Raw genomic sequence first — 14319 nt, forward strand, 5'->3', positions numbered from 1 at the left:
AAGTCCGCAATAGTCGAGCCGCGAACGTATTCTCCCCCCACTATATAGTTTTCAGTGCTTTTAAAAGTTCATTTGACCAGTTTCATTTGTTTCTGGTTTGATTTTGTTTTGTTTTTAATTACGAAATGTACGCTTCACCGTTTGCGCTGCCGTAGCGATTAAGAGTCACTTGCCAGCTTACAAATCAGCTGTTAAAATCTAGTACCAGCCTTTTTTTTCTATAAGAGCTAGTTTATAAGAATATCGAGGCTAAAATTTGCGAGATTTTAAGAATATTATTTAAAGAATAAACCCGAGGCTGCGATTTTAAAAAGAATATAGTTGAGTGTGTATAAAATTCATTCTAAACTAGCCAAATGTTCAATGCTAAAGACTGTTTGATGAATGGTACATGTAATACAAATGCGGGTTAAAAAATTCCCAAAATGACACTGTTGACAACATTTTTTTAGTTTTTTTGTTTATGGTACATGTAATACATTTGTTTGGTATACACCACAAACGGAAATGTCATGATTGGCTATAATCTAAGAATATTCGCAAGCCACGAGAAAAAGTTACTCAGATTTCGGATCTAATCCCGATAACTCGGTTCATTCATGGAATCCCTAAATCCTGCTTATTCCCTAGACTGTTCACAGTCTCTATAGAGTCGGCGAGCAAACTAAAGCGCGAGCGCGAAACAAGGAGAGCTCGCGCCTCCCTGTCTGCACCGGCGTCCAGTTCACTCGCCGCTCATTACCCGCGTTCAGCGATCTTGGAAAAATACGAAAAAGTAGAGGGCTGTGAACAGTCTACAGAATCACAGGATAACAGACCTATCAACAAAGGACTTCAGATTTTGTTTGTATTGTTCTGATCTAGTGTGTTTCCTCCTTGCAGGTGCTATTTGTAAGCTCGATTGGTATTGCCAAGATCATAGCAGCGAAAGTGTTTGAAGTGCAGTCCGGCTAAAAAGACCTTAAAGGTGCCCATACTTTTTCAGCCCAATTTCTCGCCTCTCCTTGTGCTGTTCTGCCCTAGATAAGCAAAAGCCTGGAACAGGCTCCCGGATACAGAGTTTGTGGACAAGCTCGTGAGCTTGCTCGGCTTCATTGAAGGCCGGGGTTCTGAGTTCTTGAGTAATAATAATAATCTTTCAGCTGAATCTTTTATTAGGAAGCCTTCATTCACTATACAGTGGTTTTCAGAAAGGTCCTAACTAAGATTAAAAATACTTAATAAGACTATATACAATAAAACGAAAAATACCTAAGAATTAAAAACTATTATTAAAAACTAACTTGAATACAAAAGAAAGAATTAACTAAAAAACCTACTTAGAACGCTACGCTTAAAATTTACAAAATCAAGTGCATTTCTAGTGTCTCTGTCTAGGTTATTCCAGTCTTTCAGAGAGTGATAACACACTCTGCTTTCCCCAATTTTTGGTTACATGAGGTAGCCTAAGCATGTCTTTATTCCTTGTGTTATAGCTATGAATGTCCCTGTTAGATAGTAACTCCATAGAATGATCCATAAGTCCATTTATACACTTATAAACATATATACAGCGATGATAAAATCTACGTTGTTCTAGGTTAAGCCACTTTAAAGCTACGAGTAACCTGCGATCAGGCGTTCTTTTTTTTTCGCGGCGGGCGGAAGGAGAAAAAAAGAACCTCCCGCCACCAAAAAGACCTTATTGTTTTTTTTTTTCTTGCGAGTCTGTTTGACCACCCAAAGCGCAAGTCTACGCAAGTTCAACTTGCGATAACTTGCGTTCACTTGCGTTACCGTTTGGCCAGGGCTTTAGCCACTCTTCGAACAACTGGGCCCAGGTGTATAAATGGGTACCAGAAACCCATAAGGGTTGAAACGTGTAACTCTCATGATTGCATTGTACAAAGCGTTTGCACATTCGTTTACACTAAGTACCAATTGGTGACGAGACATAACCAATCAAAATACTATATTTGGATAATCACATCGCGTGCTAGCTCGCACTCGATGGCGTAATCTTGTTTGAACAAGCCTGTTGAATAAAGTAAATTGGTTAATTCTCCTGTTCATCGAAGAGTCTGGAGAACTCGCTTGAAAATTATGTATTTTTAGTGTAACAAATGGGCGTTTAGGCGAAATTCAAGCAACTACCGCAAACAAAAATTTGTTGCGTGTGCATTACGGAAGAGCATCGCGAAAATTCTTCGTGTTCCAAATATGGTACTAGCTAAAGAATATTAAACGCGTGCGCGCGCGTACACGTTTCAACCCTTATGGGTTTCTGTGGGTACTAATGCCGGGGTAACCCTGTGATGGACTAGCATCCCAAATAGAGGGGAGTGGAGTCAAACATAAAGAGGAAACCATGCGATAGCGCTTGAAACAACTAGTTAACTGGCCATAATACTGGACGGGCAGTTTCCCCGTCGGGATCATTTGAGGCCTTAGCGAACCCAGTATACCCGGGTCGTTTCGAAACGCCAAACCGGCTGTCGGGAGCGTTCGTCAGCGCTGTTCACTTAAGTTTTTTCAATAAATTTTGTTAAGAAGTTTGATACAATACGTGCCTGCCGAAGTTGAAAAGCAAAATATTCTTTCTGCGGTCAGTCGCTTAACGATGAATTCGTTCAGGAAACAAGCAGTCCTGTTCGAGTCTACTATCGGAAAGATACTTCACTTGACATTCTCAAACTGAAACTAGAATATTTTGATTATAAACTTATAACTTGTAACTTGATTATAACTTAAATCAGCAATGCATGTAGCAAAATAGCACAAGTTGTTTTTTGCACTTCGCATGCAGCGGGCTTACGGAAAGTGTATAAAATAGTGGGAATAGCGAAGTATTTGCGCCCTGAAAAAAAATGTCCGCTTTTAACAAAAACCTTTTGAACGCATGCATAGCAAACAGTTTTTTCCTTCGACCATTTGTTTAATGGGAAGAAAATGCATCATTCAAATTTTTACTATTAGAATTCGCCCACATGTTATGTTATGCCCTTCGTTCTCAAGGCAACTATAAAGTGAGATATAAACAAGTATTGAGTACCGTACTCTGGGGAAACACTTCATTTGTTCCAAGAGGTGTTTGACTTCATTGAATTGGATTCAATCACTCCTATAAACAGCTGTAAAGGTCTTTTTCTTCGCGATTAAATTATGCATATACACGACTGTCCGTGAATAAAACTAGAAAAACAAAGTAAACTCTACGCTTAATTTGCAGTCGATCCAAAACGCTTTGAGCCGGGCGCAGTCTTACACCAGACACCGGCGCGATTCCGGCAGCTGGATCCGGCAAAACAGCTGAACATGGCCGCCCATAATTCTTTGCCAGGTAGAGTTTGCTTTTAATTGTTTTAAAGCAAGAGGTAACTTTTTCGAGTAGCTCATTTTTTTTTTCGGCAGTCCATAGCATGTAGGCACGCCTAAATACTGAATTAATGTGAATTGTCCATTACGCAAAGTTCTCCAAGCGCCGCTCGAACAAGAACGGGCAAAATCTTCATTTTCGTTGTGGTTTGAAAAATCAACTGGCCGATATGGTATGATATTGTTCTTTCTGTTTAAGCCACAACTTAGCCCGAATAAAACTGCCGCTCTCGAATGCAAAGTATGTTTTAAAGTCCAACTCAATTGTCTTCGGGCATTGTGTGTCAAAAGGCACGCTATTTGAGCGAACAGAACTCTGTCTGAATTTTTTTGCTTGCCAACGTAGGCTTGCAGTGAAATCCAAACCACTGTCACTTGCATAGTGTTATTTTTTCCTTTTTTTACCAAGAAAAGGGGCTCCAAAACTTGCAGTATTAGTTTAAATACATTTTTAGGTCATTGTACAATTGAAATGAATTTTATAATTCATTGGAATTGTGTGGGTGGATTCATAAGTCTACAGAAAGGTTTTTGTGAAAAAAGTTATTTCAGTTGCCGCTTTATTTCATTCACCGCTATCGTATAACATTTTCTGATCGATTTTCAAAGTTTTTAATTCCAAGTCAATGTTATGTACATTCCTGTAGTCGGAATTTGTAATTGTATTTGTAATTTATTCAATTCACTTTAATTTTTTACGCATCACTTCTCAAGAATGAAACGCATCATTTCCCAAGAATGAAATCAACCAGAAAAAAAGAAAATTAAATATTCCGACAGCAGATTGTTCACGCCTTGCAAATAACAAGGAAGATTAGTTTCTTTAGAAAAGAAATGTTTTGTTACGTTAGCAAGTCGGAATTGGTGTGTTGAGCTAAAAACATAAAGCCGACGTTTTGAGTAATTTATGGTCAGCTTACATGGACGAAAAGTTGTCCCTGAGTCGAAGGAGGGTTACCTTCCATACCGAGCCACCACGCGGGCGAGAGAACGTTTCAAACATGTCCTTATAAATAGCCGCTAGCCGTTCATATGCCAACAACTCGCAAAATTTGGCTCGAGGGGAGGGGGGGGGGGTTGACCTTGGAAGGTAGGCTGACCCTGTTGGGGGGGGGGGGGAGACAACTTTTCTCCACGATTTTGACTCGCCTACCAGAGACAAGTCCAGACATACAGAACATGCGAGAAAACAGCAGAGCCATCATCATGATGTATGATTATCACCATCATCATCATCATCATCATCATCATCATCATCATCATTATTATTATCATCACCTCATCATCATCATCATCATCATCATCATCATCATTATTATCATCACCATCATCATCATCATCATCATCATCATCATCATCATCATCATCATTATTATCATTATTATCATCATCATCATCATCATCATTATTATCATCATCATCATCATCATCATTATTATCATCATCATCACCATCGCCATCATCATCATCATCATCATTATTATCATCACCATCATCATCGTCATCATCAATTTATGATGGAAAGAGAGACGAACAAAAGGGTGAAAATTGATCGATTCTAGGCTACCAGTCTCTTATCACTGAACATGTTATGCTATTAAGTTGGATGGTTTATATACTGCATGCGTCTTACAGCTGCTGTTCGCGTTCGCGTCTTACAGCTGCTGTTCGCTGAACGCGCGTGTTTCGTGACCCACTCCACCCCACGCAAAAACAAAACAATACAAAAGTGTAAACGGCCGTGTGTTCTGTGCTATGACTTAAAATAGGTAACTCACAGAAAAGATAACTTCTCCCTGACTCACAGGCTGCATTTAGCTTTTTAGCAGATGTTCCATTACTTGTTTACTTTGCCTTATAGGTTTGGATAGTTTTCGTCTGAGTCCACAAACGACCGAAAGTTTATCAAGCAGTTCTCCTTGTTCAGTTACTTTCTCAGACGATGGAAAGGATGGTTGTGGCGTCCATCTCAGCAGCCTTAATCAGGAGCATTTTGATTTCCAACTAACACCTGAACTAACCAGGCTCGACATGGTCTCGTCTGCCTTAGAGTGGCTAGAAACTCTAGATTCGTCCCAGCAGATGAGACAAGATCCAACACAGATGACCGTTCCAAACATGTCAATGCAGGAACAGCCGTGCAATTTGATGACATACAAGAACACAAATGTCGATTTTGATGTCAGTGCAACCGTTGCTTTCTCCAAACCTGCTCCAACCAAAAACGTTTTGTTTCCCCAACCGGAAGTCGCTACATCCGGAAGTAATTTTTCCCATTCCTTATCACAACAGAAAAGGAAAAGCCCAGATAGTGCTAACTTTGTCACTCAATACCACAGCAAAGATCCGGGTTCTGACAAGGAATGGAAGCGAGGGAGGTCTTCTGTCCCGGATGAATGCAAAGACGAGAGGTACTGGAGAAAACGGTCCAGGAACAACATGTCGGCAAAGAAATCCCGAGAAGCGAAACGCCTTAAAGATCTGTCAATCGCAAGAAAGATTGATGAACTGGAAAAGGAAAACGCCATGCTAAAAATGATGCTTGCAAACGTTATGGTGCAACAACAACAGCAACAACAACAACGCAGCAACAATGTGTTTCTTTGGCAATAAACTTGTAACGTTGCAAGCGTTCACGCACAAGTAAAGAGTTTTTTTCCACATTTTGACTGCGCGGAAATTCGGGCAAGGCCAAAAAGAAGAAGGGTGAGGGCATTCTACCACCCTCCCTTCCACTCATTTTTTTGCGCTCTCGCCTTAATTTTCGCGCGCCAAAAACGCATGAACGCTTGCCATGCAAACTTTGTATACATATACAGTGCTCGCGCATAATGCGTTTTGCGTGAAGTGGGTTTATTGGTCGCCCCGTAAAGCTTATTCAGGAGGATCTTTAAACGACGGTTGGATTTTCGAGTTGTTAGTATCAAGATAATTTACAATGTAATTCTTCTTGAGGAAAGCTAAAATAATCAAGCAAACACGATAAATTATAATTGTTGTGTTCTAAACAAATTGTTGTGCGGCGTCACTTCTTGTACTTATGCCATGACAATAGATACAATGAATAAAATAAAACTTGTGAAAAGGTATAGAAATTAAAATTAAACTGTCTTCGCTTTTGCAAGTATAAAGGTACACAAACATTCCATTCTTTTCTTTTTTTTCTCAGTGGGAAGTGAAAACGTGAAATTAAAAAAACGCGGAAAGAAATCGAGCCCGTTGGGGGGGGGGGGGGGGCAAAGTTTAAAACAGGGAAGCTCTGTCCCGGGGTCCTTTTCCTTTTACTACCGTTCTTGAAAGAAAAGGTTATGTTGTTAACCACACTTTCCAAAGAACAAAGAAAATGGTGGCCCTTCCACATACCTACAGTAGACATATTTTGACAGGGTCTTACCTCAATGACAGTTTTGTTACCCTTTTTGATAACGCGTGAAAACACCTATACCCTTTTTTATAGACCTGCAGCTTGAAAAGGTACCCCTCTTGCATGGGAGGAGCCTATACGGCGCCCGGGAGGGCGCTATGGGAGTCGAGTGATTTTTTTTCACACCATATTTATTGCCTCCTTCCTGACAGAAGCCCATTACTCGGAATGTGCAACTTCCATACTTCGTCTGTGAAAACGCTGTTGTAAAAATGTATTGAATTTGCACGCTCCGGGGAATGGGCTCCTGCTCCTGATTATTACTGCAGTCTTAATAGCCAACATTCAATCTTCTAAAGTGAATAGTTTTACTGGAGCCACACGCAGTACCAAAATTTTATTCACACTGATAGCCCCTTTACAATTACTCGTTCTCGTAAAGTTAATTTTAATCGGAATTATATCCTCTTCTCTTCCTTCTCTTCTCCTCTTCTTCTCCTCTTTTTTTTTCTCATCATACACTGTAAAAGAGCTCTGGAAGCCCTAGCCAAAATATTTCTCAGTTTCACAACTGTGTGCACAATCGTTAGGTAAAAAGGGCGTGGTCTGTCTTCAAGCTTAGGTGGTAATTAGAGAGATGAAGCAACGGAGAGTATTTCTATACAGATTTTCACATTTTTATTTTTTATTATTTCACACTAGTTACAAAAATCATACACTATTTACAGAAAATAAATTAATTCAAAGAACCTTAACACTAAATTCACCGGTACGCATTTATACACCTGGGTGGAGAGAGGAATTGTGAGAATAAAGTATATGACTTAGAGCGTGGCCATTTTTTCCTTGGCCGGATTCTTCGTATATATAGTACACCAAAAAGAGTGCCCCAGGGCGTGACTGAACTCTGGCATGATGCTGAGAAAGTCTCAATATTATCTTGATACTTTTTTATGTGGAAGAACTGTAGTTTTATGCTTCAATGGGGGCCTCGTCAGACGAAGAATCTGCATAAGGCTCGTTATTCAGCAAAGGCGTTACTTCAGTGTTTTTCACCGTTGCCATCGATGTCGTTTCGCCACGTTTGTTTCGCGTGACCGTCCCCCTGACGGTGTTTCCCACGCTTTGCACGTGCTGCACGATATCGTCACGCACGTCCGACACGTCCCACATGGAGACAAACGACGCACAGCAAGGGGGAGGGGGTGAGGCGGGGTCCACGTACGGCTTGTGCGAGAAGATGTAATAATGAGCGATGGCAAAGATGAACATCTCAATGCACACTATGAAATTCTGGTGAAGTAAAAAAGAGAAACAACAACATTTTTTTTTACCAAAGTGGAATTTTGTACCCGTAGAATTTTTTTCCTAAAATGATCACGAGTTTCCTGGGAGCGCAGAGTGGGGGTTTTGGATTGGAGTACGCTAATCCGCGATCTGTACTAAATTCTGAGCAGATCCGCGATCAGCCGTACTTTAAAAACTCGCAATTCTGCTCAGTTTATCGCAAAAGTTCTCAATCCGTGCGTTGTTTAGGCCAAATCCGTGTTATCTGTTGGAATTGGCCAGATATGATAATTTTGGCATTACGAATTCCATCCCGATACATCTCAACTTTTTTCTCTTTTTCAGTTAAAAACAATGGGATGACATGGTTACAAAGCCTTTCTTTACCTGAATGCCATTGGCGACATCCTCCACAGTATAAAACACCCACGTATGTCTCTCTGAAATCACTCCAATCTACAGAAAAGAAAGATTTAAGAAAGTTCTCCTTTTCGTTTATAATTTTAAGAAACGCAATGCTTTTACCCTTAGGATGTTGACTGCGAGAAGTCAACATCAATCCCCATTCCCTGCTCGTTTTGTTGCCTCATTTGCATAATTAATAACTTAACTTTTGAACTTAAATACCGGTTATAGTAAGGGGATTTTACAGTGTTTTATTGATTGCTTGCCCCTGGTACTAGCTAAAACAACGAATCGAGACATGGGCAAGAGTTAAAATTAAAACAAGGTTGCCGTTTACACACTACAAAAGAAAATGAAAAGAGATGTAAACAAATGATATTTCCACTCTCGTACAGGATTTGAAAAATTAATGCCGACTGCTCGCAGTCTATTGGCGATGCAGCCATGGTTTAAGGTTTTCATCGATTTTAAAAAATTTTCTATAGGTGAACCAGTTTTTTCTAAGAGAGAAGGGTGTAAAAAAAATGAGAACACAGCATACCTTTACAAGAATAGCTATCAATACCCCCTGCCTGGTAATAAAACAACAAAATAAGTTTTAAAGAATGATGCAATAGCAGTAGTGATCGACAATGCATTTACTTTGTACACATAACAGACTGTTTTGAGTCAGAGTATGGCACTTACATGGAACCAATAGTAGGGATTAATAGGAAGGCGGAATGCAGTTCAAAGACTGTCAAAACTGGGGGCTTGACAGTGAAAAGGGCTTTTATCAGGGCTCGAAGAAAGTCCTGTCTGGTCGGCCAGGAAAGTAGATATTCCTGCCAGGCAAACAATCTTTCATGCTTGCTTGCCTGGTGGGTAAGGAGCCAGGCAAGCTGCCAGCTGGCTAAATTATAAATTTAAAACACAAAGTAAATGTAGAAAAGCATTTTAAGCGTTTCATAGTGAGGGATTTTTATAGAGAAGAAGGCTCAGTAGAGTGAGGGGGGGGGGGGGAGGCTTAATAATGATGAGGGATGATTGGAATGGGTGCTTAATAAAAAGGGAAGATATATAACAGAATTGGCCATTATAATTTGGACACTCTGTTTGTAATTTCTCATTGTAAAACAGTGCATTCACTCACCAAAATGATGCAAACACAACAAGTTTAATGCACAGGAATTTTCCAAAGGGTTTTATTGGTTTAAGTTCATCATGGGCTGCCTTGTAAAACAACACCAAACAATATAATGCCCACTGAAAAGAGACAAGTCACTGCATTAGCACAATAGTCCTGGGTGAATCGTTTGGGAGGGGAAACCCTTCTATATGGAATGGGATGGAGTTAGTCGGTTGGACGAGTGAAATCCGAGGTCAACTGAAGGATGAGTCCCAGTCAAATAACCTCCGGGTCACATTATGTTGGGTATAACATATCATGTTACTCTGACTTACAAATATTATACAAGAGCTAACCATTTTTGTTTCAAGGATATTATTTTAGGCTAACTGGAGTAATATTTAGCTTGGAGCAATTCCTCACTCTTTTCCTGCTCACAATCTGCCACGTTTGAAGACTTGGATTTGTCTCAATTACCGTATTCACTCGAATAAGTGCTGCGGCGCTTATTAAATTTTTCGCACCTCAACTGCGGTTCTTATTCAAGGGCAGCACTTATTTGAGGGTGGTGAGGTGAAAATAGTGTCTTTTGATTGTCAGTATTTGTCTCTTGTTGAAGAAAGAAGTAGCGCTAGCTGTCCTGGCAAAGTTTGTGGCCCTCGCAACATTTACAGAACTGTGTATTGTGAGAATGTGTGATAGAAAAACTAACGGGCGAGCAGAAAAACAATCACTTTGAACTGCAAAACATCACTTTTAATGGAAAGAAATGTCTAAGTTTGTTTTAGAGTTGCTTTGTAGGACTTGTAGTGCTGTTTTTAGTTAAATGGAATTTCTTGAATAAGTGCCGCATCAAGACTGCGGCGCTTATTCGGGTGCATCACTTATTAATTTTTTTGTCCCAAATGTGGCGCTTATTTGGGGGCGGCGCTTATTCGAGTAAATACGGTAATGAATTTACTTGAATGAACAGGACCACCCTTCTCCAATGTTAACAAGTCCTAAAAGGATGGGGGCGAGGAATCTTCACCCTTCAAAAACTCATTAATAATTCATAAAGGAAATAAAAAAAAAATTAATTTTTTATTGTTTTTTTTTTTTTTTTAAAAAAAACGGGCTAAACTTTTCTTCGATTTTTTTAGCCAAAAAAACCCCAAATATAAATATTATTGGAAAAATAAGTTAATTTACATAAAAAAATTTTTAAGCCTTTTAAATAATTTCTTTTTTCTTTTTTTTTTTTTTTTAAAACTCTCGCTCCCCCTCTTTTTTTTATATTAAAAAACTCTTCTCTTTTTTTTAATAATACTTAAAAGTAAATGCAATAACTCTTATGGCAATCATTTCAGATTTCAGCACCCTAACCAGTACTAATCAACAAATTTTACCCCCAATACAATGGTACAAGAGTGCTCCTGTCATTTTAGAAGGGAGTATCCCCCTCAGGGGGCCTAAAAGACAAAACCAACATACCACTTGTGAGCAGTTATTTATCACTACTATGTAACTCCAGGCTGTTTTGAAGCTCAGATTTCCTTCGTCATATTTACCAGCTAGTTCTGTGCAGCTGCCAAAACAAGAAATGAGAATGAAATGAAATTTCATGTTACTGACAAAATGCAAAATTATTGATAGCAGTTAAGGAATGATCACACTTGAAAATAAAATAAAAAGCAATACTTACAAGGCAATGACAGTGGTCATGATTCTGACAACTGTGTAAGATAACACACCTTGCTTACACCTGTTGATTAAAGTTCTTGGAAGAAAAAGAAATTATATACGGTAATCATGTTATATGCCTTATATCTGGCAGCCCACCAACCGCGGCCACTTGATCCTAATGGTTAGCATGCTATGGACTAACACGAGTCGAGCAGTAACCGACTTCAAGGCGCTGGGCCCAGGTGCTGAACGCTTGTATCACTTACGGGCATACGAGGCTTTACTCTCACTTAGTGCCTCTCTAAATCACCTTAGGTGTACTAAATGGGTACACGTAAGCGACTGCACTTACGATGTTTGTAAGGGTGCCCTGCAATGGACTAGCATCCCAAATTCCAGGGGTGCGTGAAAAATAGCACGTAATTTCACTGGAACTACATACCGTTAGATCCCGTATCGTCAATGAAGCTCCGGCTGAAAATGGGTCTCTGATGAGCTAACGGAGACAGGCTTTGCCTTTATTTCATGTTAATAATGCGCTTTAATATCCACTGCCTACGTTTCCACCAACCCTCGACCACTAAATCCAACATAGATTTCGACATGCTATGGTAAGTATAAATACGTCCGATTATCAATAATCCCTGAGTTAGCCCTGGGTAGTAAATAGTCTTGCTTGCCAATGAGGCCTTTCCATGCCTATCTAAGTGAACAAAAATTCCATCAGAAAAAATAAAATTATTTGAGAAAGTCTAAACAAAGTTAAGTGTGCCCGGAAGTGATCCGTAAGATTCCCTGTCAAGGGACTCAGATTTTTTCTATTTTCCCATGATACACCCGTAAGGTACCCATAGCAGAAACATAAGTCCTATAAGGAGCATTAAGTGGACATTTTAAAAGGCTCTGATGAGCGAACAACAAACACACTCTAATAATTAAATATTTTGATCAGGGTATTCCTTGCAAACTTATTGTCAATTTCTATTTTAAGTGCAAGGTTTTGTTATGGCAAATAAGTTAATAAGGAACACTTGAATGGGGTGTGGTGCGGGAGGGGGGGGGGGGGGGGCAGAGGGGCTTATCAGTGGGAGGGCAGTGGCTTATAACCCTGCAGCATTTTAAGTATTAGACCACTGCATCTTCCACATGCCTCAGCCCAATAACATAATTACAAGCCTTTGATAAATTGAGAGCTATATGGAAGAAAAATGAATCATGACCCAATCCATACTTGCCCATCCTCCATGGCGGCATGGTACAAAATGGAAAGAAATGTTCTACTTGTTGTTTGCGAGACAAAACTGCTTCAAAGTCATATTCAGCAGAGAGGTAAGCCAGCAAAAATGTCATAAAATTATATATTACGTAAGCTTCATAACACTCTCGCAAAGAATCCAAGTATATAGCTGCCTTGGGAAAACGGAGAGCAAGCCACTAAAAAAAGAAAAGATAAAATAACAGGCTGATTACTAAAATCTCCAAATAATATACCTTATTCTCACTAAATTTCGTGAGTACTTAATTTCGCGAAAAATAAAGAGCCATGTTTCGCGAGTACTTAATTTCGCGATTTTGAGAGGAAGGTACAATTGGAGTGTATTAAATTTCGCGATTTTTATCTACTCTTCAATATATAGGAAGCTTTGACCTCAAAACTGTAACAACATAATTAATATGAAAGTCATCGTAAAAACAGCAAACAAAACAATATACACATAACAAAACATAAGGTATTCAACAGTCAAATCCCTAATAGGTTCATCTACGACTGCAAGAGCGAGATTTTGAGGAACTTGGCGGCAGAGAACAGTTCGAACAATGCGACTGATAGAGTGGGAGATAACTAATGGACAAAATTAAACAAAACACTCCTAAACATGAAGCTCAGACATGCTAGAATAACTATGATAAAACACATTGAGTTTCATTATTTTTTGATATTATCAGTAGGATATTAAAATTCGCGATTTTAAACTTCGCGTGTCCTATATTTCGTGAGTATTAAATTTCGCGATTTCCGTCGAAAATCGCAAAATTTAGTACTGGCGAAATTAAGTGAGAATAAGGTAAATCAAAATCAAAATATTTTTCTGCTATTAATCTTTCTGTTGTAACCCTTCTTTAGCTTGTAATAATGTAAGCATTTGAAAAGGTGAAGAGTTAGTACATACACTATCTGTTGCATAAATCGGGACCATCCAAAGAATTCTGTGAACAAACCAAAATAAACATTACAAGTATATGTTGAGTTAAAAACATATCAGGTCAAAATACTGTAGCTTGATTTGTATTTTCCTCTGAATTGATCCAGATTTATTATAAAACTATAAACTAGTTTAAAATCAATTTGAGCTGATATTCATTTTAAACTACAGCAATACATCAGTGAGCAAATTACAATTTACTGCTGATTGACTCCAGTTTGATGATGATGATGATGACAGGAACGTTTTTTCAATTGGGGGAGCTGGAGGGGGTGACTAGTGACTTGAAGTGGGGGCTTAAGATTTTCTTCTCTTAAGCCCCCCCCCCCCCAAGCCCCCACCCCTGGCTCTATCGTCCCTGGATGGTGATGATGGTGATGATCATCACCATCAGGATGATGACGATGGCAATATTACGGATATGCTTTATATAATAAGCTGAAATATATAAGCTTACCTTACTATCCTTCTTTGTAACTCTGGCTTTGTATAATTCACTAAATGCTGGAGAATTCCCCACAGGGAGATAGGAATTGTCAAGAAAACAAAACATCCTGCGATGAACCAAGCTTGTACATGAGCTTGAGCTCTGTTTTTGTGTAATTCCCAGACGGTGAGAGGAAGTGCAACACACAGAATAACAAAATACACAGAGATCACTACCGGTCGTAACCAGCTACGAAGATTTCTTCTACGCAAACATGAACAGCCTGAGCAACAGATGTAATTATCCATCGCTATTTTACGCTTTCTCCTTTCACTCCAGATTTAGAATACAACGATTCGAGCGACCACTTCTTCCAGATCCACTTGTCCTGTCAAATGCTCCCGAGGTTGTTCGTGCCGTGTTCGTGTTATGTTCGTGACTGTTCGTGACACTTCGTTTTCGGTTCGCGCGCGATTCGCCACTCAGCGGTGTATCAAGCAACACT

At 39.4% G+C, this 14319-nt stretch overlaps 1 protein-coding gene and 1 pseudogene across 1 annotated transcript; one reads left to right on the forward strand and one right to left on the reverse strand.

Moving 5' to 3' along the window:
* Window positions 1–5355: 5355 nt before the first annotated feature.
* On the forward strand, window positions 5356–6001 carry LOC144655129 (uncharacterized; annotated as a pseudogene).
* Window positions 6002–7408: 1407 nt separating this feature from the next.
* LOC144654360 (transmembrane protein 184C-like) lies at window positions 7409–14211 on the reverse strand. The gene is made up of 9 exons (XM_078514491.1): window positions 13845–14211; window positions 13355–13391; window positions 12415–12617; window positions 11203–11277; window positions 10992–11085; window positions 9543–9655; window positions 8952–8982; window positions 8393–8461; window positions 7409–8011 (listed from the first exon to the last, which is right to left on the reverse strand). Exons 1-9 carry the CDS (start codon window positions 14120–14122, stop codon window positions 7691–7693), a joined length of 1221 nt encoding a protein of 406 aa, XP_078370617.1. The 5' UTR covers window positions 14123–14211; the 3' UTR covers window positions 7409–7690.
* Window positions 14212–14319: the final 108 nt, after the last annotated feature.

This window comes from Oculina patagonica, chromosome 5, assembly GCF_052425735.1.
Source record: "Oculina patagonica isolate OP01 chromosome 5, crgOcupat, whole genome shotgun sequence".
NCBI classification, from domain to species: domain Eukaryota; kingdom Metazoa; phylum Cnidaria; class Anthozoa; order Scleractinia; family Oculinidae; genus Oculina; species Oculina patagonica.